This window comes from Manis javanica, chromosome 17, assembly GCF_040802235.1.
Source record: "Manis javanica isolate MJ-LG chromosome 17, MJ_LKY, whole genome shotgun sequence".
NCBI classification, from domain to species: domain Eukaryota; kingdom Metazoa; phylum Chordata; class Mammalia; order Pholidota; family Manidae; genus Manis; species Manis javanica.
This window is the reverse complement of record NC_133172.1, coordinates 31,958,933-31,986,844: the sequence shown is the minus strand read 5'-3', so window position 1 is coordinate 31,986,844 and position 27,912 is coordinate 31,958,933. Positions and strand designations below refer to the sequence as shown.

The window sequence follows — 27,912 nt, the reverse complement described above, 5'->3', positions numbered from 1 at the left end:
AACTCAGTGATGAGGCAAAGCTATTCCATCTGGAGCATAACCTTAGAGGACTTCCAGCACCTCATCACGCTCCCCAACTAGGAATCCCTCTACAGCAGTGAGCTCTGAGGGTTCTGAGCTCGCTGAGTGATTTGGACAATTAACCATGCTTTAAAAGATCCTTTAGGCAGTACCTTTCAACCTGTGCTGTATATGATTTTTGTTAAAATGATGTGAGAGCCACCACTCCACACAGACCTATTAAATCATAATCTCTGAGGAGCAGGTTCTGGTCATCAGAATTTTTTTAACTTCCTCAGATTGAGAGTCTTGCTTTGAAGTAACTGGTTTGAGAGTTACTCTCATCAAGCTTACTAAACAGAAGACCTTACCCACATGGGCTACAGGAAACACAGTGGCATGCTAAGGGAGGAGGTGAAACACCAGCCCCTAGTTTTATTTGAAATCACAGGGTGATTTCTGTCTGGACCTATAGGACCAGACAGACTCTCAGTATGCTGAGACCCCTTTATAGACTAGGGACAAGAAGCCCTGGTTTTAGGTAGAGATAAAGTCATACTACTAGCTGTGAAACTTAGTAAAGGCATTTAACCTCTGTCAGGTTCATATTACCAAAACATTTTTTTAAAAGGACTGGAATGACCTCTTAAGATCCTTTGATCTCAAAGCTCATGATGATTCCACCAGGTGGCTACAAATCAGTGAAGTCTATAAGTAGAGTGGTCCTTAAATAAATGAATGAATATATTCTGCAAGTATCAGATTCATCATATAAACAACTTTGTGTTAGTCTACATAAAAATCCTATTCCTCACCACACCATAAGAAATCCTAACTAAATATAATTACGTTCTGTCAGACCAATGAAAGTGAAACTAGTCACTTAAGTCCCAAATTAAATACAAACATTTGGAATCAAAGAAATTTCTTAAATAACTCATTAACTTTTTCCTTTGTCAACATTCTGATTCTTTTTAAATTTTTTTCATTTTTAAAGATTGTAAAATATACATAACATAAATTTTACCACTTGAACTATTTGTAAGTGTGGGCACTTTGGCACTAAGAATATTCACGTCATTGTGTAACCATCACTATTGATCTACAGAACTTTTTTTTAAACCACTTTATTTAAGTATGACTGACAAATGAAATATTTAGTATTTAATATATACAACTCAGTAAGTTTGAAGATAAGTGTACAATCATGAAACCATCACCACCATGAAAGCCAGAAACATATCCATCAGCTCTTAAAGTTTCCTCCTGCCCTATCTATCTATCTGTCTATCTATCTATCAATCAATGTGTGGTAAAATACTTAACATACGATCTACCCTCTTAGCAAATTTTAAGTATACAGTACAGTATTATTAGTTACAGGCATTATGCTGTATAGATCACCAGAACTTATTTATACTAAGTAACTGAAACTCTGCACTAGAACTTTTTAATCTTCCCCAAATGAAACTCTGTACCGATTAACATGAACTCCTCATTCTCTTCTCCCCACAGCCGCTGGCAACCTCTATCCTGTTTTCTGTGTCTATGAATTTGACTACTCTACAGGTGTCTCAGAGATGTAGAATCATTCAATACCTGTCCTATGTAATTTTTTCACTTAGCATGTTCTCAAGGTTCATCCATGTTATAGCATTTGTCAGAATTTCCTTCCTTTTTAAGGCTGAATAATATTCCATGGTGTGTGTACATACTTTGTTTATCCATTCATCCAATGATGAACACTTGAGTTGTTTCCTTCTAAATTTTTTTAGCTGTATGTTATTTTGAAGTCACATACAATAAAGATGAGAGAAACTTACATCATCAGCATTTCTTTAAAAAAAATAATAAGCAGATCACATCCTGGGCCATAAAAACACACTTTAACAAATTTAAAAGAATAGAAATTATACAAAGTATGCTCTCAGACCACAATGGAATAAAAGTAGAAATTAGTAACAAAAAGATAGCTGGAAAATCCCCAAATACAATATTTGAAGATTAAATAAAACAAGAAACAAATAAGTCTCCAGAGATATTTCTAACTAAATGAAAATGAAAATACAACTTATCAAAACTTGTAGGATACAGGGAAAGCAGTCAGAAGAAAATTTATAACACTGCATGCAAGTATTAGAAAAGATCAAAAAGTCAACTATCTAAATTTCTACCTTAGGAAACTAGAAAAAGATGAACAAATTAAATTCAAAGTAAGGATAAGAAAACAAATCATTAAAATCAGAACAGAAATAAATGAAAACATGAAATCAATAGAGAAAAAAATCAATGAAACCAAAAGGTGATTTTTTTAAAAGATCGATAAAATTGATAAACCTCTAACTAAAGTAACTAAAAAAAAGGAGATATAAATTACTAATATAAGAAATCAAAGAAGAACCATCAACACTGAACTTATGGATATTGAGAAGATACTAAAGGAATATTATGAATAATTCTATGTCCACAAATTTGATGACCTAGATGAAACAGCCCAATTCCTCAAAAGAGACAATCTTCTAAAATTTATACAAGGAGAAAAGAACAATCTGAATAGGCCTATATTTATTAAGAAAACTGAATCAATAACTGATCACCTTCTAAAACAGAACACCAACTCCAGATGGGTTCACTGATGAAATCTACCAAAGATTTAAATGAAGTTATCTCAATTCTCTGTAATTTCTTCCAGAAAACAGAAGCAAAGGAAATACTTTCTAATTCATTATATGAGGCCAGAATTACCCTAATCCTCAACCTAGATAAAGACATAGAATAAAGAAAAACTCTCTCTCATGAACACAAATGTAAAAATCCTGAACAAAATACTAGCAAACTGAATCCATAAATGTACAAAAAGAATCAAACACTATGACAAACTTAATTAAAAAACATATATATAAAAATCCTACAGCTACCACACTTAATGATGAGGAATTAGATGCTTTCCCACAGAGATTAGGAATAAGGCAAGATGTCTACTCTTACCAAGCCTATTCAACATGATATTGGAAGTCCTAGCTAATACAATAAGATAAGGAAATAAAGTGTGCAGATTGGAAATGAAGAAACAAAACTGCCTGTTTGCTGGTGACATGAATACCTATGTAGAAAGTCCCAGAGGAACAAAAAAATTTCTGGAGCTAATAAATTATTGTAACAAGGTTATAGGACTCAAATCTAATGAAAGTCAACTGCTTTTTCATATACCAACAATGAACAATTGGAATTTGAAAATTTTAAATGCAATACCATTTATATTAGCATAAAAAACAATAGAAAAAATTAGGTATAAACCTAACAACATATATACAAGATATGAATAAAACTTTAAAAGTCTGACAAAAGAAATCAAAGACTATCTAAAGAAATGAAGGACTATTCCAGATATATGGATAGGAAGACTCAGTATTGTCAAGATGTCATCATCTCTTCCCAACTTGATTTACAGATTAAATGAAATACCAATAAAAATTCCAACAAGATATTTTGTGGAAAGGCAAAGGATTCAAAATAGCCAATACAAAGTGGGAGAAACATGGTCAGAAGGCTGACACTACTTGACTTACTATAAAGCTAAAGTAATCAAAACAGTGTGGTACTGGCAAAAAAACAAATAGATCTGTAACAGAATAGAGAGCTCAGAAAGAGACCTACACAAAATACTGCCAATTTATCTTTGACAAAGGAGCAAAGGCAATTCAATGGAGAAAGTACAGTCTTTTAGCAAGTGGTGCTGGAACAACTGGACATTTACAGGCAAAAAAATGAATCTAGACACAGATCTTCCACCTTTCATAAAAATCAACTCAAAATGGATGACTGACCTAAAAGCAAAACACAAAACTATAAAATTCATAATATATATCAAAAGAGAATATCTAGGTAACTTTGGGTTTAGCAATGACTTTCAGTCATGATACCAAAAGCACAATTCATGAAAGAAAGAATTGCTGAACTGGACTCCACTAAAAATAAAGAGAAACTATCTGTAGTAGACACTACCAAGATAATGACAAGACAAGCCACCGACTGGGAGAAAATTTTTACAAAACGCATACCTGATAAAGGACTGGTATCTATCCAAAATACACACACATCTCTCAACACTCAACAATAAAAAAATGACCCAATTCAAAAAATGAGTAAAAGATCTGAGCAGACACCTCACCAAAGAAAATACAGATGGCAAATAAGCATATGAAAAGATACCAGACATCACATGTCATTAGAGAACTGCAAACTGAAACAATGCAATACCACTACACACCTATTAGAATAGCCTGAAGTCCAAAACACTGACAACACCAACAGCAGCGAGGATGCACAAAAATAAACATACTCTTACTATCTGATCCAACAATCTCAATCCTTTGTATTTACCCAAATAAACTGAAAACATATATACACACAAAAATCTGCAAACAGATGTTTACAGCAGTTTTATTCATAACTGCCAAAACTTGGAACAACCAAGATGTCCTTTAGTAGGTAATTAGATAAACAAACTGTGGTACATCCAGACAATGGAATATTACTTAGCAAAAAAGAGCTATCAAGCCAGCAATAGATATGGAGTTTTTTTTTTTTTTTAATGCATATTGCTAGGTGAAAGCCAATGATCAAAAGGCCACATCCTGTATGATTCCAACTACATGACATGCTGGAAAAACACAAAAAAAAGATCAGTGGTTGCCAGGGGCTCAAGGGGAGGGAGGAATGAACCAATGGAACACAGGTGACTTTTAGGGCAGTCAATCTATTCTGTATGATACTATAATGGTGGATACATGTCACTCATAATAAGTTTGCCAAAATCCATAGAATATACAACCCAAAGAGTAAATCCTAATGTAAACTATGAACTTTAATTAATTAATGATAATGTATCATTGCACGGCTCATCAACTGTAATAAATGCAAATGTAAATCATCAGGGAAGAATGGTGGGGAGGAAGGGAGTATATCAGAACTACACTTTAATTTTTCTGTAAATCTTATAATTACTCAAAAAAAGTAATTCTACTAACACACACAAATATTTATTTTAAAGCAACTATTTACATATAAAAACCATGCAGAAACATGGCAGCAATTGTGCAAAGGGCTGTATGGCTTCTGTAAAGGAAAGCTCCAAGATGATCTGAAGGGAGCCTGCTAGGTTAGTTTGGCTTCAGCTTCCTTAGGAGTTCATGACCAACCCTTCTAGGGAAGTCAATAGGGAGGATAATCTTTGAGACTTTAAAATAAATTTTTGATTGCAGGAAATTTTTGATTGCAGGAAAAATAACCTGAAAAGATTTACTCCCAGTAGGAATGCACAGGTTAAAATTAGCCATAGGGCAGATGTTACTAAAGTTAAAGAATTATTAGCACAAGATGAAAAAATATAACTCAAGTTTCATTTCAAGGAATAGTAAATGTGTTACTCCTGGCTGCTGAACTAAAGCTGTGAAAAGTCTTTCTCCACAGCCATGCTCACGGGCCACTAGATCCCATCTGGTCTTCTTCAGCTACCACAAACTGAAAGCAAAGATCAGGTGTAGTTGCAGGTGAAGGGCTACCTTGATAGTCCCGGCCACTGACCAAAGGCCAAACATAGTTTATGACAGGGAGATCAAATGCCTTTTCCACACACCCAGCACTAGTCAACTGAAAGCCCACTGCTGCTTCCTGCAGCACATCTTGCTTTTCTCTTCACTTAGGGATGGCAGCTCATGAGCAGAGCCAGTTAGAGTTACATCCCCTTATTCTTATTCCATTTCCCCTGTAAGAACTCTACCCTCAGGATAACCAGATACCTAAAGAGGAAGTTTCTCCTTTTAGGATTGTTCCAGCTAACAACTAATAGAGGATCAAGAGAATAAGAACATAACAAGTTTACAACCTTATATTATGAATAAATATAGGCAGTGATCATTAACGGCTACTAATATTACAAAAAGAAAGACATTCAGACATCATGTGTTTTCTGGGAAAAGTGCATACCACCATCTATGAACTTTCTTGCAAAAAACAACAAAAAATCTAAACAAGCCTCTAGGTCTAATTATAAACTTACAGAAAATACAGGGGACAGAGGAATATATTAAACTGACACTTCAGAATGCAATCAATTAAACTCAGAAAGTAGAAAAGTCTATAGAAAAATAACCTAGTTTCTTCAACAAATAAATTAATAGGGGGGAATAGATGGCAGAGATAGCTGTCAATTCAAAGACTGAAAAGACATTTCAATCAATAGCAATGTAAAAACCTTATTTGGATTCTGATTTGAATAAACTGTTTAAATATTATGGGACAATTGGGGAAATATGAACACTGGATATTTGCTGCAACTAAGGAATTATTGTTAATTTGTTTAGATGTAATTACAGTATTGTGATTATGGTTTCCTTTTAGGTCCTTATCTAGAGACACATAGAGAAACATATACAAAATGATGTGACATTTCTGGAATTTGCTTCAAAATAATGTGGGTGAGAATGGACTGAGCTGTAGATGAAGTAAATTTGGCCACAGACTGGGGAGTGTTGAAAGCTGTGTAATGAGGGCTCATTATCATCTCTGCTCCTGTATTATTTGTAATTTTCCATAATAAGATTTTAAGAAAGGAACTATAGTAACTTCAGATCTCAAATTCCTTTGAGAGAACCCAACCATCATAGCAGATCCTGTTCACCATCTCTCAGTTAGGCTAAATACTATATATCGAACCTGCCCCTTTATAGCTTATTATCCGAAACAAACATAATCCATTTTTCCTTTCCAACCCTACACAACCTGCCTCATCTTTCAAAACATTAGCAAAAATCTCCAACTTCTCAAAGTCTGCCCTCCTCTCACTAGTTGAAAGCAACCTCCTCTCACTAGTAGAAATGCACAGTTTATCCAATCAAACCATAATTTTTCTAGAAAGCAAGGAATATGGTGTACTGTCTTCAATTCCCACAAAAAGCCTAGCACATGGTTTGTTCTTAGCAATTGATTACCCAATCAAAAAATAGGTGGATCAGTTCTGGACTGTTCAGAGATGAATTGCAAAACCAACAAGATATAATACCAAATTCAGAGGACATGTTTACAAATTCTATAGATCATAAAGAATGGATGAACATACTGTGATAGACCATACAACGGAATACTACTCACCATTAAAAAGTAACAACCAGCAGTATTACATTCAACAGTACGGATGAACCTCCAGAACATCATGAAAAGGCAAACTGGTCAGGTACAACAGACTATACAGTACATATAATTTCATTTATATGAAATCCTAGAAAAGGAAAAACTGTTGCTTAGGCAAGGGATGGCGTAAGGGGGCTGACTATAAGGGGCATGAGGCTACTCTGGGAATGATGGAAATGTTCTACATTTTCTTCCTACATCTTGATTGTTATGGTTCCACAACTGTATATATTTGCCCAAAGTCACCTAACTATACAACTAAAATGGGTGCATTTTATTATGTGTAAATTACACCATAATTAAACTAAAAGTCTTAAACTTAGAGTTAAAATTTATATATGTACTTGACCCTTTAGCAACAAGGGGTTTGAACTGTCCAGGTCCACTTATATGTGGATTTTTTTCAATAACTACATCGGAAAAACTTCAGAAGATTTGACACAATTTGAAAAAGCATTTTCTTTCCTCTAGCCTATTTTATTGTAAGACTACAGTATATAATTACATATACAAAATATGTGTTAATTGATTGTTTACCTTATAGGTATGACTTCTGGTCCACAGTATGCTATTCATAGTTAAGTTTTGGAGGAGTCAAAAGTTGTACCCAGATTTTTTACTGCAAGGGGGGTTAAGTGGTTAACCCCCATTGTTCAAGGGTCAAATGTATTTGCAATAGGACAGAGCAAGAGCTCTTAACAAATCAATAAGAAAGAGAAACACCTCCAAAACAAAGAAAGGCAAGGGAAATAAGCAATTTAAAAAAATAGCCAACTAATAAGAGGGTATGCACAAATTAAACAAGTAGTATTTTTTGCCTATAAAACTGGCAAAAACTATTTTCTTTTGTATTGGTTTTGTTCTTAATTGTAATATTTAGCACTGGTGAAGGTTTAGGGGAAAACTAGGGACTCTTGCACTTTGTTGATATAGGGTTAAACTGGCCCAATCTTTGCACATGAAAATTTAGCAAAGGCCTTACAATATACAAACACCCTTGAATCTAAAACTTTATCCTCAAGAAATAATCATATGCCAAGACAATTCATGGAGAAAGAACAGTCTTTAACAAACGGCACTGGGACAACTAGATATCCACAGGCAAAAGAATAAAGTTGGGCATCTATCTTCACCATGTATAAAAATGAACTCAAAATGGATCAAAGACCTAAATATAAGAACTAAAATTATAAAATTCTTAGAAGGAAATACAAGAGGATTAATAGTCATGATCTTGGATTAGGCAATGTTTTCTTAGATATGATACAACAAAAAATAACAGACAAATTGGAACTGATAAAATTAAAAAAAAAAAACTTCAGTGCTTCAAAGGATACTATCAAGAAAGTAAAAATCCACATAACGGAAGAAAATATTTAATAAGGGTCTAGTATTTAGGCTATATAAAGAACTCTTACAACTCAAGAATAAAAAGACAGCCCAATTAAGATTCCTCAAGGGAGGAACAACCTAAGACAGGCACAGTTGCAGGGGGGCCATCAGGTGAGAAATTGGGGATCAACAGAGGTGAGGCTTAGAACCTCACCCCCACTGTTTTGAGAGAAATCTTCTATATCTATGGATGTTTTGTTGCCCTTGTCTAGCTTGGATTAATACTTAGTCTATAGGCACACACCTGATCATCTACATTTGCCCTCTTACAGCACTAAACTATGTTTTCTACCTTTATCTTGCATCTACCTACCACTTCAGCATTTTATTAAAAATAAAAATAATAATAATAATAATAAGGGAGAAATGTGGGATTCACATATAAATCAAGTATAAAAATCAAACAAATAATCATAATTGACCTGAGTGTTTATAGTTCATGATGTGTGATCAAAACCGAAAGTTTCTGTGATGACTGCCCTTACACTGTTCACCATGTAAGAACTTATTCACTATATAAGAACTTGTTCACCATGTAAAAACTTGTTCATTATGCTTCAGAAGATTGGAGATTGTTAAGAATTAGGCCTGGGGTTGATTAATGATTGTGCATTGAGTCCCCTATACAGAATTTTATTGTTGTTACGAACAATATGATCAATAAATATGAGAGACACCCTCTCAAAAAAATAAATAAATAAATAAAAATTTTTTAAAAATTAAATTTTATGTTTTTCTTCTACTCTTCCCTTGGGAAAAAAAAAGACAACCCAATTTAAAAAATGGTCAAAAGATCTAAATAGACATTTCTCCAAGGAAGATATGCATATGGCCTGTAAGTTAATGAAAAGACTCTTAGTATCATTAGTCATTAGAGAAATGCAAATCAAAACCCCAATGAGATACCACTAGGACAGCTGTAATCAAAAAGATAATAAAAAGTAACAAAGGGAAGGGGGTGAGGATGACAGATGTGGAGGGAGGAAGAAGGGGATTAAGGGGCATTATGATTAGCACACATAAGGTAGGAGGGTCAAAGAGAAGGCAGTATATAGCATAGCACAGAGAAGACAAGTAGTAACTCCACAGCATCTTACTACACTGAAGGACAGTGACTACAATGGGATGTGGGGGAAGACTTGATAATATGGGTGAATATAGTAACCACAATGTTGCTCATGTGAAACCTTTATAATATTGTATATCAATGATACCTTAATAAAAAAAGATATTAAAAAGTGTTGACTAGAATATGGAAAAACCAGAAACCTCACACACTGCTGGTGGGAATGAAACATGCTACGGCCGCTTTATGTGACCCAGCAATTATATTCCTAAATATTTACCCAAGAGAAATGAAATCATACGTCCATACTGTAAGGTTGAAGGCACTGGGGGGAGCGGGGAGCACGTCAGACACTGATGACGTGCCAAAGTCCCCGGCTGCTGCCCCCTCCCAACCTGAAAAATGTGCCTTAGGATAGCCAATCCTCGCACCGCTGTAAATCTAAGCTCTGCCTCCCCCTACCTTCATTAAAAACTCGCTGCCTGTCTACTTTCGCATGACTTCCCCGGCCTGTGACTGCCAGGCTGCGGAACCTCGCCCAGGGGCATTCAAATAAATTACCTGGCCCTTTGTTGCCTCTCTTTGCCTGCTTGTTTCGGCTAGAATTTATCTTACACACAAAAACTTGTACATGAATGTTCACAGCAGCATTATTTATTAGAGTGAAAAAGTGGAAACCCTAATATCTACCAACTGATAAATGGTTAAACAAAATGTGGTTTATTCATACAATGGAATATTCAGCCATGAAAAAAAAAAAGTACTGAACCATGCTACAACAAGGATGAACTTTGAAAACATGCTAAATAAACCAGGCACAAAAAACCACATATGATATGATTCCATTCTTATAAAATGTCCTGAATAGTAAAACCATAGACACAGAAAGTCTGTATGAGGTTGTAGGAGCTACGGCGGAAGGGGAGAGTGGACTATGATAATGGGTATGGGATTTCCTTATGGGGTAATGAAAATGTTCTGGAATTAAATAGCTGGAATTGGATAATTCACACAGCCTTGTAATATTCTAAGACCACTGAACTGTATATTTTAAAAGGGTTGATTTGATGGTATGGAAATTATATCTCATTAAAAATAAGTATGAAAATGAGAGAAATAATCCTGTCTGGAACAAAGGCTCAGCTAAAATATGTCTTTTATAAAAAATAAAAAGGTTGGAAACAAAACATCCAACAGGGGAATGGTGAAATAAATTAAGTTGCATTCAATCAGAATACCATGCCACACATACTAGTTATACAGATTCATACTAAAACAGGGTAGTACAAAATGCTGTAGAGATCAATTTCATATGAAAAGATGTTAGTCATATTAATAAATTTTCTTAAGTCAAAAAAGTATGCCCACAATATTGATGCCCTTCTCCCAAAGAAGAAAACAATCTTAAGACAAAAAACTGTTCTAATTTCTGGACTCCAGAATTTCATATTCTGGAACTGTTATGAAAAAAAAATTTTTTTATATGGAAGCAACCAAAGTGTCCATCAACAGATGAATGATAAAGAAGATATGGCACATATATATATATAACAGAATATTATTCAGTCAATATTGTATATCAACTAGACTTCAATACATTTTTTTTAATTGGAAAAAAATTGTTAAGTATACCAGAGTAGGAGTCCATAAAAACAAAAAAGGAAATATATGTATACATATATTAAAAAGTCTAAAAATTACATCAAAATGTTAAAAGTTATATCCTGGTAGTAACAGTATAGGGGGATATTTTTTCTCCCTTTGGTTTAGCTGTATTTTCTAAATTTTTTGACAATTTTTTGACAATTAGCATCTATTAGTAATATAACATTTATTTTATATATACACTGACTTTAAAAACAAGTATTCTAAGGGACAGAGCCATTAACACCTCATGTAAAGAAAATAAAGGGTGAGTAACTTCAAGGAATCAAGACATCAAAATTTCAAAACCTCACCAAAGACCTAACACTTTATTAAAACCAAATTGCCAGAAGTCAAATTTTAAAACTCCACAACCACAATCCCTAATAAATTCTTAATTTTCACTTTGGCAGAAATTTACAACACTTGATGGTGCTAAAAGTCATGTTACTTTGACAAAATCAAAACAATGACTACAAGAGGCTGGTAGGGAAAAATGAAAGACCAGCTCCCATTTTCCATCCAGAATATGATTCTATGAAGCAGTTTACTGAGGACAGATTTGAAGATAAAGTATTTATTCAACTGTCTGAAGGCATTGTTCAGATGTAAAACCACTGTAAAAAAACTTCATTCACCACCTCCAATGACAAAAAAAAAGGACCACTAACCACAGATTATTCCCCAAAATATGCCATGCCAACAGAAAGTAAAATTTACTCAAAATATAGGAAGGACAGGACTCTACACTTTTGTTGTTGTTCTTCGTCCAACACATATTTATTGCATATTTCCTATGTACCAGGTGTAGTCTAAGTGCTGGGGACACAGTACAGATTAGTACTGTCTTTACCTTCATGGAATTGTCAGTCTAGTAGGTGGGTTAGAGATTAAATAACTAATTACAAATTAATTATTTTGAGTTTTTCCTTCCATAGAAGACATGGCTTGTTGGAGCCAACTTGTTGAGAAGATTAAATAAATTAATGTAAGTAAAGTGCTCAGAGCAATGCTTGGCACAAAGTAATCCAGCATTCAGTAAATGATACCTGATATTATTACCAGCTTTAGATAAGGACTCTACATTTTGAAATCAACTCTGCATTTATCCTTTTATATGTTTTTAGAAAGTGAAAATAAAGTTCCTCTTCATATTAGTTTCTCACTAGTTTTCAAGAAAAAGCAACATGTAAAGGAAACACTGCAAAGTACTTCAAAGACAGAGATAAGAACAAAACCAAAGGTAAAACTTGAAAATTATGACCCTTTTACGTCACAATTTTACTTAAGATATTTTTAATTGAAGACATTCTCAATAATGCCAAGAAGTTTTTAAAATAAAACTTAAGTCAAAATTAGATGGGGTTATTTATGAGGTTAAGATGATAAAAGCACAGTAAACTATCATTAGCCGTATTAGAACAACTAAAATAAAAAATAGTGATAACAGCAAATGCTGGCGGAGGATGCAGAGAAACTGGCTCTCTCATACACTACTGGTAGGAATGTAATATGGTACAACCACTCAAGAAGAGAGTTGAACAGTTTCTTTTAAAAGTAAATATGTACTTACCTTATGACTCAGCATTTTTGAGCATTTATGCCCCCAAAATGAAATCTATGTTCAAATAAAAATGTGTACGTGAACATTTATAGTAATAAATATTTGTAACACTCAGACTGAAACCCTTCTGGAATGTCCTTCATTAAACAAACTGTGCTCAATCTACACTATGGAATACTACTCAGCATTAAAAAGGAATGAACTGTTAATACATGAAACAATTTGGAGAGATCTCAAAGGAAATACAGTGAGAGGAAAAAGGCCAAAGTAAAATACTGTGTGATTCCATTTGTATAACATTCTCAAAATGACAGACTCAGAGATGGAGAACACATTACTGGTTGCTTGGGGTAAGAGACGAGGGAATGTGTGTGTGAAAATAAAGGGGTGGCGGGGATCATGGGAAGATGGCAGCATGAGTAGCTCAGAGTAAATCTCCTCCCCAAAATATATATATTTATGAAAATACAATAAATACAACTATTCCTAAAAGAGACACCAGTGGATGCAGTACAACAGCCAGGATACATCTACATCTGTGAGAACTCAACATCACATGAAGGGGGTAAGATACAAGCCATGGCCAGGCGGGACCTGAATGCTCCCCCACCCCAGAACCCCACGGGAAGAAGGGAGTCGGAACAGCGAGGGAGTGAAAGCCCAGGACTGCTAAACAACCAGCTCTAGAAATCCGCACCCGGAGCGCAGATACAGGGTGCATGGGGTGCTGGATATTAGAGAAACAGAAAAGCAAAACTGTGGGCAGGTCCCCGCAACCGGCGCCCCTGAGACAAAATAAAAGCGAGTGCTTTCTGCAAGTCTTAAAGAGACAGGGACCCCATTGCTGGACAAAGTCGTCCCAGCACACTTACCCAGCAGCTGGGAATCCTGGGGAACCTTAGGCACCCTAAACCCTGGGGAAGCAGTGCAGCTCTGAAGCCCCTCACGGCACTAAGCAGCCTGTCAGTCGTTCCTCCAACTGGCGCGGACCCCAACACACTGGCCCAGTAGCGGGAGAGTGGTAGCGCGTGCTGGAGGTGGCTGCGCTGGAAGGGACTGGGAGCAGATTGCGTGCACCAACAGCGCCAGAGGAGACCAGGAGAGGCTTGTGCGAGCCCACAGCAGTGGCAACAGAACAGCCCGGGTACGGCTCGCGTGCACTGGCAGCAGTGTAGCCAGAGGAGCCCGGTAGAGGCCTGCACAGGAGAGCCCCGTGCACACCTGCAGCGGAGCCAGAGGGAGCAGGCGTGCTCCCAGAAGCTGACCGGAATCCCAGCCTAATGCACAGCTGCCCGGACCAGACCCAAAGGCCGCTGCTGGTACACAGCTGCCTGGCAGGGGCACCACTATCACGGAGGAGCGCACCTGGAGTGCCTGCCACTCCCTGCAGGGCTCCACGCTGCTCTGACAGAGACCCCGCCCACAGCAGCTCAGGGGACTAACCCAGTGGCTGCTCCAGGAGTGCGGGTAACCGACACAGGCAGCGGAAAAGGGCAAGGCATCCAGCAAGCAGGAAAGGACTTTGTGCTCACAGCTGACACACCTACAACCTGTCTACAGCCACCGCTATCACCATGAAAAGGCAAAAAAATTTAGTCCAGTCCAAGATATTTCAGACAACACCTGAGGGAGGAGCTGCAGAGACAGACCTAACCAGTCTCCCTGAAAAATAATTCAAAAGAAACATGCTGACAGAGCTGCAGAGAAATATGCAAGAGCTAAAGGATGAAGTCCGGAGGCAGATTACAGATGTCCGGAGGGATATTACAGAAGTGAAACAAACTCTGGAAGGATTTATAAGAAGAATGGATAAGATGCAAGAGGCCATTGATGGAATAGAAACCAGAGAACAGGAATGCATAGAAGCTGACAGAGAGAGAGATAAAAGGATCTCCAGGAATGAAACAATATTAAGACAACTGTGTGACCAATCCAAAAGGAACATTATCCGCATTATAGGGGTACCAGAAGAAGAAGAGAGAGAAAAAGGGATAGAAAGTGTCTTTGAAGAAATAATTGCTGAGAACTTCCCCAAACTGGGGGAGGAAATAATCGAACAGACCATGGAAATACACAGAACTCCCGAGAGACAGGACCCAAAGAGGACAACACCAAGACACATAATAATTAAAATGGCAAAGATCAAGGACAACGACAGAGTATTAAAGGCAGCCAGAGAGAGAAAAAAGGTCACCTACAAAGGAAAACCCATCAGGCTATCATCAGACTTCTCAACAGAAACCTTACAGGCCAAAAGAAAATGGCATGATATATTTAATGCAATGAAACAGAAGGGTCTTGAACCAAGGATACTGTATCCAGCACGATTGCCATTTACATATGAAGGAGGGATTAAACAATTCCCAGACAAGCAAAAGTTGAGGAGGAGGAATAAGAAGGGAGAGAAATAATCATCAGACTGTGTTTATAATAGTTCAATAAGTGAATTAAGTTAGACAGTAAGGTAGTAAACAAGCTAACCTTGAACCTTTGGCAACCATGAATCTAAAGCCTGCAATGGCAATAAGTACATATCTTTCAATAATCACCCTAAATGTAAATGGACGGAATGCACCAATCAAAAGACACAGAGTAATAGAATGGATTAAAAAGCAAGACCCATCTATACGCTGCTTACAAGAGACTCACCTCAAACCCAAAGACATGCACAGACTAAAAGTCAAGGGATGGAAAAAGATATTCATGGAAACAACAGAGAGAAAAAAATAGGTGTTGCAATACTAGTATCAGACAAAATAAACTTCAAAATAAAGAAAGTAACAAGAGATAAAGAAGGACGTTACATAATGATAAAGGGGTCAGTCCAACAAGAGGCTATAACTATTACAAACATATATTCACCCAATACAGGAGCACCAATATATGTGAAACAAATACTAACAGAATTAAAGGAGGAAATAGAATGCAAAGCATTCATTTGGGGAGACTTTAACACACCACTCACTCCAAAGGACAGATCCACAAGACAGAAAATAAGTAAGGATACAGAGGCACTGAACACACTAGAACAGATGGACCTAATAGACATCTATAGATCTCTACATCCAAAAGCAACAGGATACACATTCTTCTCAAGTGCACATGGAACATTCTCCAGAATAGACCACATACTAGGCCATAAAAAGAGCCTCAGTAAATTCCAAAAGATTGAAATCCTACCAACCAACTTTTCAGACCACAAGGGTATAAAACTAGAAATAAATTGTATATAGAAAGCAAAAAGGCTCACAAACACATGGAGGCTTAACAACATGCTCCTAAATAATCAATGGATCAACGACCAAATTAAAATGGAGATCCAGCAATATATGGAAACAAATGACAACAACAACACAAAGCCCCAACTTCTGTCGGACGCAGCAAAAGCAGTCTTAAGAGGAAAGTATATAGCAATCCAGGCATATTTAAAGAAAGAAGAACAATCCCAAATGAATAGTCTAATGTCACAATTATCGAAATTGGAAAAAGAAGAACAAATGCGGTCTAAGGTCAGCAGATGGAGTGACATAATAAAGATCAGAGAAGAAATAAATAAACTTGAGAAGAATAAAACAATAGAAAAAAATCAATGAAACCAAGAGCTGGTTCTTCGAGAAAATTAAAAAAATAGGTAAGCCTCTAGCCAGACTTATTAAGAGAAAAAGAGAGTCAACACACGTCAACAGAATCAGAAACAAGAAAGGAAAAATCATGACGGACCCCACAGAAATACAAAGAATTATTAGAGAATTCTATGAAAACCTATATGCTAACAAGCTGGGAAACCTAGGAGAAACGGACAACTTCCTAGAAAAATACAACCTTCCAAGACTGACCCAGAAAGAAACATAAAATCTAAACAGACCAATTACCAGCAACGAAATTGAATCAGTAATCAAAAAACCACCCAAGAACAAAACCCCTGGGCCAGATGGATTTACCTCAGAATTTTATCAGACATACAGAGAAGACATAATTCCCATTTTCCTTAAAGTTTTCCAAAAAATAGAAGAGGAGGGAATACTCCCAAACTCATTCTATGAAGTCAACATCACCCTAAAACCAAAACCAGGCAAAGACCCCACCAAAAAAGAAAACTACAGACCAATATCCCTGATGAATGTAGATGCAAAAATACTCAACAAAATATTAGCAAACCGAATTCAAAAATACATCAAGAAGATCATACACCACGACCAAGTGGGATTCATCCCAGGGATACAAGGATGGTACAACATTCGAAAATCCATCAACATCATCCACCACATAAACAAAAAGAAAGACAAAAACCACATGACCATCTCCATAGATGCTGAAAAAGCATTTGACAAAATTCAACATCCATTCATGATAAAAACTCTCAGCAAAATGGGCATAAAGGGCAAGTACCTCAACATAATAAAGGCCATATATGATAAACCCACAGCTAACATCATACTGAACAGCAAGAGGCTGAAAGCTTTTCCTCTGAGATCAAAACAAGACAGGGATGCCCACTCTCCCCACTGTTATTCCACATAGTACTGGAGGTCCTAGCCACAGCAATTAGACAAAACAAAGAAATACAAGGAATCCAGACTGGTAAAGAAGAAGTCAAACTGTCACTATTTGCAGATGACATGATATTGTACATTAAAAACCCTAAAGACTCTACTGCAAAACTACTAGAACTAATACTGGAAATCAGCAAAGTTGCAGGATACAAAATTAATACACAGAAATCTGTAGCTTTCCTATACACTAACAATGAATTAATAGAAAGAGAAATCAGGAAAACAATTCCATTCACAATAGCATCAAAAAGAATAAAATACCTAGGAATAAACCTAACCAAGGATGTGAAAGACCTATACCCTGAAAACTACAACACACTCTTAAGAGAAATTAAAGAGGTAACTAACAAATGGAAACTCATCCCATGCTCTTGGATAGGAAGAATTAATATCGTCAAAATGGCCATCCTGCCCAAAGCAATATACAGATTCGATGCAATCCCTATCAAATTACCAACAGCATTATTCAATGAACTGAAACAAATAGTTCAAAAATTCATATGGAACCGCCAAAGACCCCGAATAGCCAAAGTAATCCTGAGTAGGAAGAATAAAATGGGGGGGATCTCGCTCCCCAACTTCAAGCTCTACTACAAAACCACAGTAATCCAGACAATTTGGTACTGGCACAAGCACAGAGCCACAAACCAGTGAAACAGAATAGAGTCTCCAGACATAAACCCAAACATATATGGCCAATTAATATACGATAAAGGAGCCATGGAAATACAATGGGGAAATGACAGTCTCTTCAACAGATGGTGCTGGCAAAACTGAACAGCTACATGTAAGAGAATGAAACTGGATCACTGTCTAACCCCATCCACCAAAGTAAATTCGAAATGTATCAAAAACCTGAATGTAAGTCATGAAACCATAAAACCCTTAGAAAAAACATAGGCAAAAATCTCTTGGTCATAAACATGAGTGACTTCTGCATGAACGTATCTCCCCAGGCAAGAGAAACAAAGGCAAAAATGAACAAGTGGGACTATATCAAGCTGAAAAGCTTCTGTACAGCAAAGGACACCATCAATAGAACAAAAAGGCATCCTACAGTATGGGAGAAATCATTCATAAATGACAGATCAGATAAAGGGTTGACATTCAAAATATATGAAGACCTAACGCACCTCAACAAACAAAAAGCGAACAATCCAATTAAAAAATGGGCAGAGGAGCTGAACAGACAGTTCTCCAAAGAAGAAATTCCGATGGCCAACAGACACATGAAAAGATGCTCCACATTGCTAGTCATCAGAGAAATGCAAATTAAAACCACAATGAGATATCACCTCACACCAGTAAGGATCGCCATCATCGAAAAGACAAACAACAACAAATGTTGGTGAGGTTGTGGAGAAAGGGGAACCCTCCTACACTGCTGGTAGGAATGTAAATTAATTCAACCATTGTGGAAAGCAGTATGGAGGTTCCTCAGAATGCTCAAAATAGAAATACCATTTGACCCAGGAATTCCACTTCTAGGAATTTACCCTAAGAAGGCAGCAGCCCAATTTGAAAAAGACAGATGCACCCCTATGTTTATCGCTGCACTATTTACAATAGCCAAGATATGGAAGCAACCTAAATGTCCATCAGTAGATGAATGGATAAAGAAGATGTGGTACATATACACAATGGAATATTACTCAGCCATAAGAAAAAAACAGATCCTAGCATTCGCAACAACATGGATGGAGCTAGAGGGTATTATGCTCAGTGAAATAAGCCAGGCAGAGAAAGACAAGTACCAAATGATTTCACTCATATGTGGAGTATAAGAACAAAGGAAAACTGAAGGAACAAAACAGCAGCAGAATCACAGAACCCAAGAATGGACTAACAGTTACCAAAGGGAAAGGGACTGGGGAGGATGGGTGGGAAGGGAGGGATAAGGGTGGGGAAAAAGAAAGAGCGCCTTACAATTAGCATGTATAGTGTGTGGGGGGGGCACGGGAAGGGCTGTGCAACACAGAGAAGACTAGTGATTTTACAGCATCTTACTACGCAAATGGACAGTGACTGTGAAGGGGTATGTGGGGGGGACTTGGTGAAGGGGGGAGCCTAGTAAACATAATGTCCGTCATGTAATTGTAGATTAATGATACCAAAATAAAAATAAAAATGAAAAAAATAGAAAGGAAAGGGGTGGCACAAGGGAGCTTTGAGGTGATGGTATAGTTCTGTATCTTGATGGTGGTCAAACAAATCTTGACATCATAAAATTGCGGAGAACTACACACACTACATAAATGGCTACATGTAAAACTGCTGAAATCTGAATAAGGCTATTGATTGTAACAATGTCAATTTCCTAGTTTTGATACTAAACTATAGTTATGTAAGATGTTACCACTGCATGAAACTAGGTGAAGGGATCACTGGATCTCTCTACTGTTTTTTCAACTTTCTGTGGGTCTGTATTTCAAAATAAAAAGTAAGGGGAAAAAAAATTATATACAGCCTTGCCCGAAAAAGTTAATATAACAGGTAAAAAAGGTTTAACATAGCATTTGCAACATCATAAAAAGGCTCTCATGAGCACTTTGATTTTACTGAGCACTTCTTAAAAATCAATTTCAAAATACAGATTTCTGCACTATTCAAACTATTTCAGCAGCAAGTGTGACTTAAGCCAAAATTACTGAGTTTAGTTACCAGGTACTATATGAAATCCCTTATGCACATGGCAAAATTTTTTTCAGACTTGAAATTCCTCAATTTATTAAAACAAGGAGCCAGAGCATGACATAAATGGCTCCATATTCCATTTTTTCCATGAAATCTTTAAGTCAAATTTCCATATGGCTCAAAGCCCTTACTACATACAAAAGTCTATGTATCATCAAGTAACTTAGAGGATAGAAATAAAAGTATCACCTGCTGTTTGGGTCCATATTAATGAAAAGTCTTGTTCAAGGCCATCCTTAACTTCAAAAGATATTCCCTTAGAAAAATATAATCACACATCATCTCAAAAATGGTAAAATGAATCTGAAGTCTTTATGGTGTTCTGTAGCAGCTAACTCATTGGCAAATATTCTGAAGGATAGAATGAACACTCTACCGTGGTCCTCTCAATTTCTCAAGCAGGCTCTGAACTGTTCAATCAGCTCTGTAGGAAAGAGCAAAGATAGCAGTCTCAGACTGTTGGGAACTGGACCCTCATTTTTCAAATAAGCATCCTCTCTGGCCTATCGCCCCTTCACATTACTCTATACCTATGTGTGTGTAAGTGATTAATACAGTCTCTGGTGCCGTGGGTGTGATCTTAAAATAGTTTCCCACTGTTACTCTAACAGATTCAACAGAAGAGAGAATAGAAAGCTGAGTGAAATCATACAACAGCTTGCTTTTCTATATTCCATAAAAAAAGTAGCTTAAATTCTTCTTAGCTTCAGCCAGTAAAAGAATACCTAACCACACCATCTGACCAGTCTGTTATCAGCCAAGGGAGCCCCTGAATTTTTCTTCCATGGACTCTTTTGGATTCCTAACATTAGGATTTATTGGTACAAGTTTCATGGAAGAAATTGTAATTATAAGGCCATTTATTTACACCAGGACCACAATGTTCTGAAGCATACTCCCTCTACTTGCTTTAGACTTTTCTAATATCCCTTTCCCATCTTTCCTTTCCTGCAACAAACTAAACCTTCTGTGGGAACCCAAGGTAGACTTAAAAGACTCCATCCATTCACTGTTTTCTTTTCCCATTCATCAGCTAAACTTAACAGGGGTTTAAAAAGATTCCACACATTGAAATGCCAATGATTCTGACAATGACAGTGTTCACTGGTCACAGACTTTAGGTAAGAAGATGAGTTGCAGCAGGAAAGAAACTTAGTTGAACACAGTATACTAGATTTTGGGAAATTTTCAAATATGAATTACACCAGCATAGAATCTACACTGTAGAAAATCTAATGTCTTCTTGAAAGCACATTTCAGTACCCAAATGCAGTAACAGTCAATAATCTGAAGGTCTAGTTCACTAAAGAATTACTGTGGGCTACATTTGCAAATGCACAGATATTATACTTGGAATAAGGCCTCTAAATTCTTTCATACTCAAACAATGTTAATCTGCTGGGTCACTTTGGAGCCCAGCACTAAACCCAATCCCACTGATCATACTGTGTAGAAATAAGCAGAAAGAGGTCATAATGCCAGCACTGAAGAACAGCATCTGTATCTTGGACTTACTGTGGTATAGTGTGTAACTTAAGTAAAAGAGGAAAATGCCCCACTGCAGTAGAGCAACAATATCTCAACTCCCAAATTTCAACTCCCTGCAAGGCAGTATCACCTAAATATTACATCTTTTACTCCAAACCAATAGTCTTAACCCTTATTTTCAATGCCACCACCAAGTCACTCAATTTCAAGGCTAAAGCATGATTATTAACTCCATGAAGGGAGTCAGAATTCTCACCATCCTTAGCTTGCAGTACCTCTTACATTCATTCTTCTTTCCCATTCCCATCATCCCAGTTCAAGAAATTATTCCTTAAACCCAAGTTTCCCAACAAGGTCTTCATGATGCCCCACAATCAAATTCAGACCTCAAAACATTATTTTGAACAAGTCATCTAAGCCTTGAAAAAATATCTACACATCTGGCAGTGCAGCCAACACAAACCTATCCGCATGAGATTGGACAAGCTCCAAGCACCTTCGACAAGTTTCTGGACACTGGGGCTCAGGACCAAGGACTCCGAATCTCCATAAGTTTCCTGTGTTTGCTACTTTTTGTCATATCTTCTTTCTTTATGATCAACAATTAAATCTCTGAAAAGGGCCTATGGCTTGTTTTCATGGACAACCAGAAGGAGCAAGTGGACTGCTTCCTACACCATAGCCAGCCTTGGAGGGGAATGCAGTCCAAGAAATAGAATAGTGAAAGTTAACTTTAAAAAGGAAAAAAAAAAAGTAAACAAACTCCCTAAGTCTCTGGGTACATGGAGAAGAAAGCTGAGATGGTTAAGTCTAGGCGAGTTTAATTTTGAAAGAGGAATATGAAAACTTCAGGATAAAATCCAAATATCTTACTTTACATTTAAGACATTTCCATCTTAAACAGTAACCTAACGGTTAAGAGGAAACATACACATAAAAGAAAAATTAAACATAAGCAAGCTATACCAAGAGCATGAACCAAGCACTTCAAGAGTTCAAAGGAGGAACCAAAAAAATCAAGAACCTACACACTGAAGAAGTCAGTATTTTGAACTGATATTGGAGTGTTCCAGGACTAAGTCAAGTAGTCTGGCTGAAACAAAGAACACAGAGAGAGCAAAGATGTGAAAGAGTGTATGTATACAGCTATCCCACAGTTCTCATTCACTATCCATGTATTTTTTTCTCCTCTCCCTACTGGACTGTTAGTTCAGAGTCCAGGGACCACCACAATTTGTTAACCTATTAGCTAGCTCTATGTCAGTCAGATCCCAAGAACCCAGAATGATGGTCACAGTTCTATTGTATTTAATCTCAGAATAGCGTAACACTGAAGTGCTCTCTGAACTTAATTTTTTAAATACCTATGTTAGAAATAGCAAAACTCCTGTAAGAGTCAGGAAATAAGGATCCATATATCAAAGCAAGAATATTTAAACACCCAGACACTCTTACAAAAACACTCTTAGAAACTGCTGAATAAAATTTAAAAAATTTTTATTGCTGATATCCTCTAACAGAGAAGGTAAAAGAATGGAAAGTCTGATGATGTGATAAGCAGTTTTAAAACAGGTTTACAATCAGTTTTTAAACAGTAGTCCCTTTGGGAAATGGAAATTCCTCTCCTTAATCCCTGTGAAGGCAATATAATTTTTGCATCAGGAACAAGAACATCTTGCTTCTATGTAAGTTCAAATGTGAACCCTTTACATTAAATAGCAAGTAGAAGAGATGACAATTTCTAATCTATCATAAAGAGAGGCAGACAGCATTTTGGATTTATAATGCATCTTTGCTAGATACATATACAGAAGCTTCAGTAAAATGAAATTAGGGAACTTCAAGGTTTTAGTTGACAGTGATTACTTAACTGGAGCCTATTCCTGTCAAATGAAACGATCAGAACCCCTCAGTATCAATTTGCTTGTCACTAAACCACAGGTTTATGCTTTGTCTTGGAAATGCTAACAGGATGGAACTATGAGCCTTTTATTAAAATCTGATGACCATGGAGAGCGCCTGTGAAGCTTAGCAACAGAGGACTCAACCCTCAAATGTTCCCCTCTGGAAAGTGAAAACAGGTTTGACAAATACCCCGCACCAGTCCTAAAACATTTGACTGCATTTTCCGTAAAAGGTGGGAATTGTAATAGTAGCATACACCAGTACTATAGCAGACACCAGCCCACTAGAAGCAGATGGAACCCACCAACTCATTTTACCCAGACCTTCAAAGAGGTACACAATGGTCTCTGCTTGCCAAAGCAGGGCAGAGCTGAATGGGTGAATCTAAGAAAAGGTTTCACAAGGGATAACTAATGGTAATTTCATTTGCCTACTGTAGTCCCCAATGTAAAACAGGACCTGAAAAATGAAAAACAATATGAAAGCTTATTCTCCATTCTCAAGCTAAACACACACACACACACACACACACACACACACACACACGCGGCCCAAATCTTTGTTTTACAAAATAAAAGACTATTTTATTCCAGCACAGGGGCTCTTCCAATCCCTGCTTCTGTACATAATTCACCAGGGATCAGGTAAGATTCCATTTTGTAACAGCTGAACTTTAAACAGTAAATCATTAGTGGTGCAACATTCACTCATTAGGATAGTTATCCCCTACTATGGACAGCATTGGCTATCTCTGCCAGAACAACTTTACAGTGAGAAGCTGGGGCCAAGGATCATGAACTCCTAGAAAGTTCTATCGGCCTCGAAAGAGCTCACCGTCTCCACCAGCCTAAACTTAGCTGTCACTCAGTTCTTCACTCCCCACAGAACAAGGCACCGCCAACACAGGAAATTTTACAAAATTAAAAATTAAAAAATGGCCAAAGGATCAAGAGCAGGCAAAGCCTTACAGGGCTGACATGATTTCTGTTTGGGATTGGGGGAGGGGGAGGAGCTTTCTGGATATTTCTATTCTTGGCAAAGAAAGCACCTCCAGGTACTGTACCATCAATAGGCACCAGCAGGAACGTTCTGAGGAAATGAATGATTTGCCTGTGCTACGACCTCATCTTGGGGTATGATAACGGGGAGCAAGATGAGGTCTGGAAGGGCGCGTCAGGGGGATGGGAGGAGAGTGAATGGGTAAGAGGGTCGGGGAAGGCGTGGATGGCTGAAATGGAGAGTGTGGATGACTAAGGGGGGCGAGGGAGGTGTGGATGGCTATGGGGATGTCCCGCTAGGACGCGCACGGCTGAAGGCGAGAGGAAAGGCGCGGACGGCGGAGGGATGGAGGGAGAGTCCTCATCCCCCTGACGAGCGGCGGCGGCGGGCCGAGCACGGCGGCCGCGCCTGGGCTCCCCGCTCCCCCGTGTGGGCGTGCGCCGGGCCCGGCCGCCAGGCCGCAGGGCCCCACTCACCCCACGACTCCCTGGTTGTAGTTCCTCCGCTTCCACGGGGTCCCGCTGTACACGCCCCCGCCGCCATCGGCACGGCCGGTCCCCGCGGCGCGCCCTCCGCGGGACTGCAGCAAGCTGTAGTTGAGTCCGTAGGTGCTGGCCTTGTTGTCGCGCTTCCGCTTGTTGCTGCTGCCTGAGGCCGGGTCCGCGGACTCCGCGGCGGGCACAGCGGGGCCCGGGGACGCGGCGGGCGACGGCGACGCGGCAGCGCGACGCGCCCAGGCCGCGGGCTGCTGGTGGTTGTTGTTGTTGTTGGTCTCCAGGGGCAGGAAGTCCCGCTGCTCCGCGGGCTGTGCGAGGCCGCCCAGCAGGCGCTCCCCGGAGCGGTACATGCCGGCCGGGGCCGGGGCCGCGCCGCCGGGGCTGCCGGGGCTGCTTCCGCTCCCGCCGGTGGCCGGGCTGCTACCGCCGCCGGCGCTCGCGCCGCCGCTGCTGTGACAGTGGTGGTTGAAGTAGAGGTTCCTCAGCCCCTGGGTCGTCTCCCAGATCTGCATCCACAGACTGTTGGACGGTCCGAGCTGCTCTGGCTGGAACCAGGCGATCCTCGGATCCATCAAACGGCGGCGGCCTCTGCCCCCGCCCCTCCCGGCCGCCCGCAGGGACGCCGCCGCCGCCGCCGCCGCGCCTCAGGCGCACGCTCGGCCTCGGCAGCTGCTGCCTCTGCTGCTCCGGGCCCGCCGCGGGCGGCGCGGTCGCGCAGGGAGCCCGGCCGGCGCCGGCGGCGTCGCTCCCGCCCTCAGGGGCTCCGCGAGCCCTCCCCCCTCCCACCGCCCCTCTGCCGAGCCTCTGTCACCGAAGTCCCCGTGCAAATGGCGGCGGCGGCGGCGGCGGCTCCGAAGAAGGGTGAGCAGTGGCGGCGGCAGCAGCGGCGGCGGCAGGACGCGCCTGCTCCGTAGCGTCCTCGCTCCTCCGGCCCCAGGGCGGGGCCTCCACCGGCTCCGCCCCGCTCGCTCCACCCCTCCTCACCCTCCCACGCTCGCCCCGCCACCGCCGCGCTGAGCCGCCGGTAGACCCGGAGGCCGCGCCGTGCGTCACAGAGGCCGCGGCGCGGCCCGTCTGGGGCTGCAACCGCCTGGCCCAACCGTCCGGGTGCCGGCTCGGGAGGGGGTAGCACGTACCTGGGCTCCTGGGTGCCTTTGACACGCGCGCCGCCCCGGGTCTCGGTTTCCCTTTCCCTGAGACTAGGTGAAGCCAGAAGGAGGTTGCCGCCAGCTCCGCAGGGAATTGATAAGGGGAGGCACCGCCCCACACGTTATTCCTTCCCCCACCCAGTGGCCTCCGGGACCCCCTCGCTCTGCCGGCCCTGCGGACGCCTGCGGAGGTTTCCGCTCTAAGCACACCAACAAGGGAAGAAAATGCGCTGTCCCGGACCCGAGCATGTCCTCTGAGCCCTGCCTGCGCTGGAGCTGCACTGGTACCTCCACTGCCCGGCCGCCCCGCTCCCTACTGCGCCCGCCCTACCGCACCCTGGCCAGGGCTGGGAGCTGCAGACCTTGGCGAAGGATGCCCTAACCCACCCCGAGACTGGAGAATCCCGCACCCACCTGCACGGCTGGACGCGCATCCTCGTTGAGTGTGTAAGCCATGGGCTCAAAACCACCGTCACACACCCAAAACCCACGTTACACAGACACGCACTGATGGACGGACATGGAGACACAAGCTGCTGCTGTGCAAGCCTGTAAAGGAAGCTCGCTTGCCCTAAGGCGCACCAGCAACCATGAAAAGCCCGGCTTAGTTCGGAATGAACTTTAAGAAAATCCCATCCCTTTATAGCCTAAAATGAAATCCATATTGTTGGCATCAGTAGAGATTTTCCGCAAGGTAGTTATTTGCGTATCTTCCCAAACCCTGTGGTTAAAAAAATAAAAAAAAAAACGTAAAGGGAATTTTTAAGAATCTTAAATCGTAAGAGGAAAAAAGAATAAATGAACTATTTCACGTGTGCTCTGTAAGGCTGGTCCAAGGTCCAGAACGAGTCCCGGACGCCCCATTTTGGCCTTCTATTTTGGGAGTGCAATATCCTGGAACTTACTTTTTTCTTTGGTGAGGATGAAAAATTACCAAACAATGAAACATTTTTCTAGCTCTTGCCATAAATATGGAAAATACAGAAACCCAAAAAAACCCGAAGAATTTTGGTTCATTCTATTTGTTATTGGTTTACCACAAATCAGGATTAAAAGCATTCTTGGAATGAAATTGGTTGTATGCTGTGAATTACATAGCCAGGAAAATGAGTAGTGATCGTTTTTACACAATTCACAATGACAAACGAAAATAAGGCATTGTATAAACATAGGTTTCTTTTGATGACTTCTGATTTGTTTTTAAAATTCAAGCAAATGGAAAGCCATAAAAGGTAAATACTATCTGAAGTTCCCACCATCTATAAGTAATCACTGTGATGACTTTGTTAAACTCTCTTCCAAAAATCTCTCTGTGCACAACTATGATCAAAACAGTCTTTTTTTTTACTTATTTATTTTAAATGTTATTCAACCTTTTAAAGTATTTTTCAGATGACCAAGAACACATTAAATGCCATATCTAGGACCAGAAAAAAAGTATGGAAAATTGTAATAGTACACCCCAGAAATTAATATTTGTTATATTTGAGTATTCATTTCTCCAAGCAGACCTTAAGAGCTACTAAAACTATTGGCAAAAATGATCAAATTAGTTAATATACATAAAAGTACTTTGTAAAATGTGGGGTGAAAGGAAAGACATTATTGTTCTTGTTCACCTGCAGGGAAGGCTGACTGGGTAGCATCCTTGTTTTAGGGCATTCATTCAGTAAATCTTGGTTGAATATTAAAACCCATGCAGAACTGAGCTAATTGCTGTAGAGAAGATAAATAAGCAACCAGGGCCTTTGGCTGCCTTCCATGAACTTAC

General features: G+C 39.4%; 1 protein-coding gene across 3 annotated transcripts in view; it reads right to left on the bottom strand.

The window, feature by feature from the left end:
• The window catches only part of TENT4B (terminal nucleotidyltransferase 4B), a 103,851-nt gene extending 78,110 nt beyond the window's left edge, over positions 1-25,741 (bottom strand). For all 3 annotated transcript variants that reach the window (XM_073225795.1, XM_037001460.2, XM_037001461.2), the window contains exon 1: positions 24,973-25,741. In XM_073225795.1, coding sequence (XP_073081896.1) covers positions 24,973-25,565 — 593 coding nt within the window. In that variant the 5' untranslated portion in view covers positions 25,566-25,741. The remainder of the gene's footprint in view (positions 1-24,972) is intronic.
• Between the last annotated feature and the right edge of the window lie 2,171 nt (positions 25,742-27,912).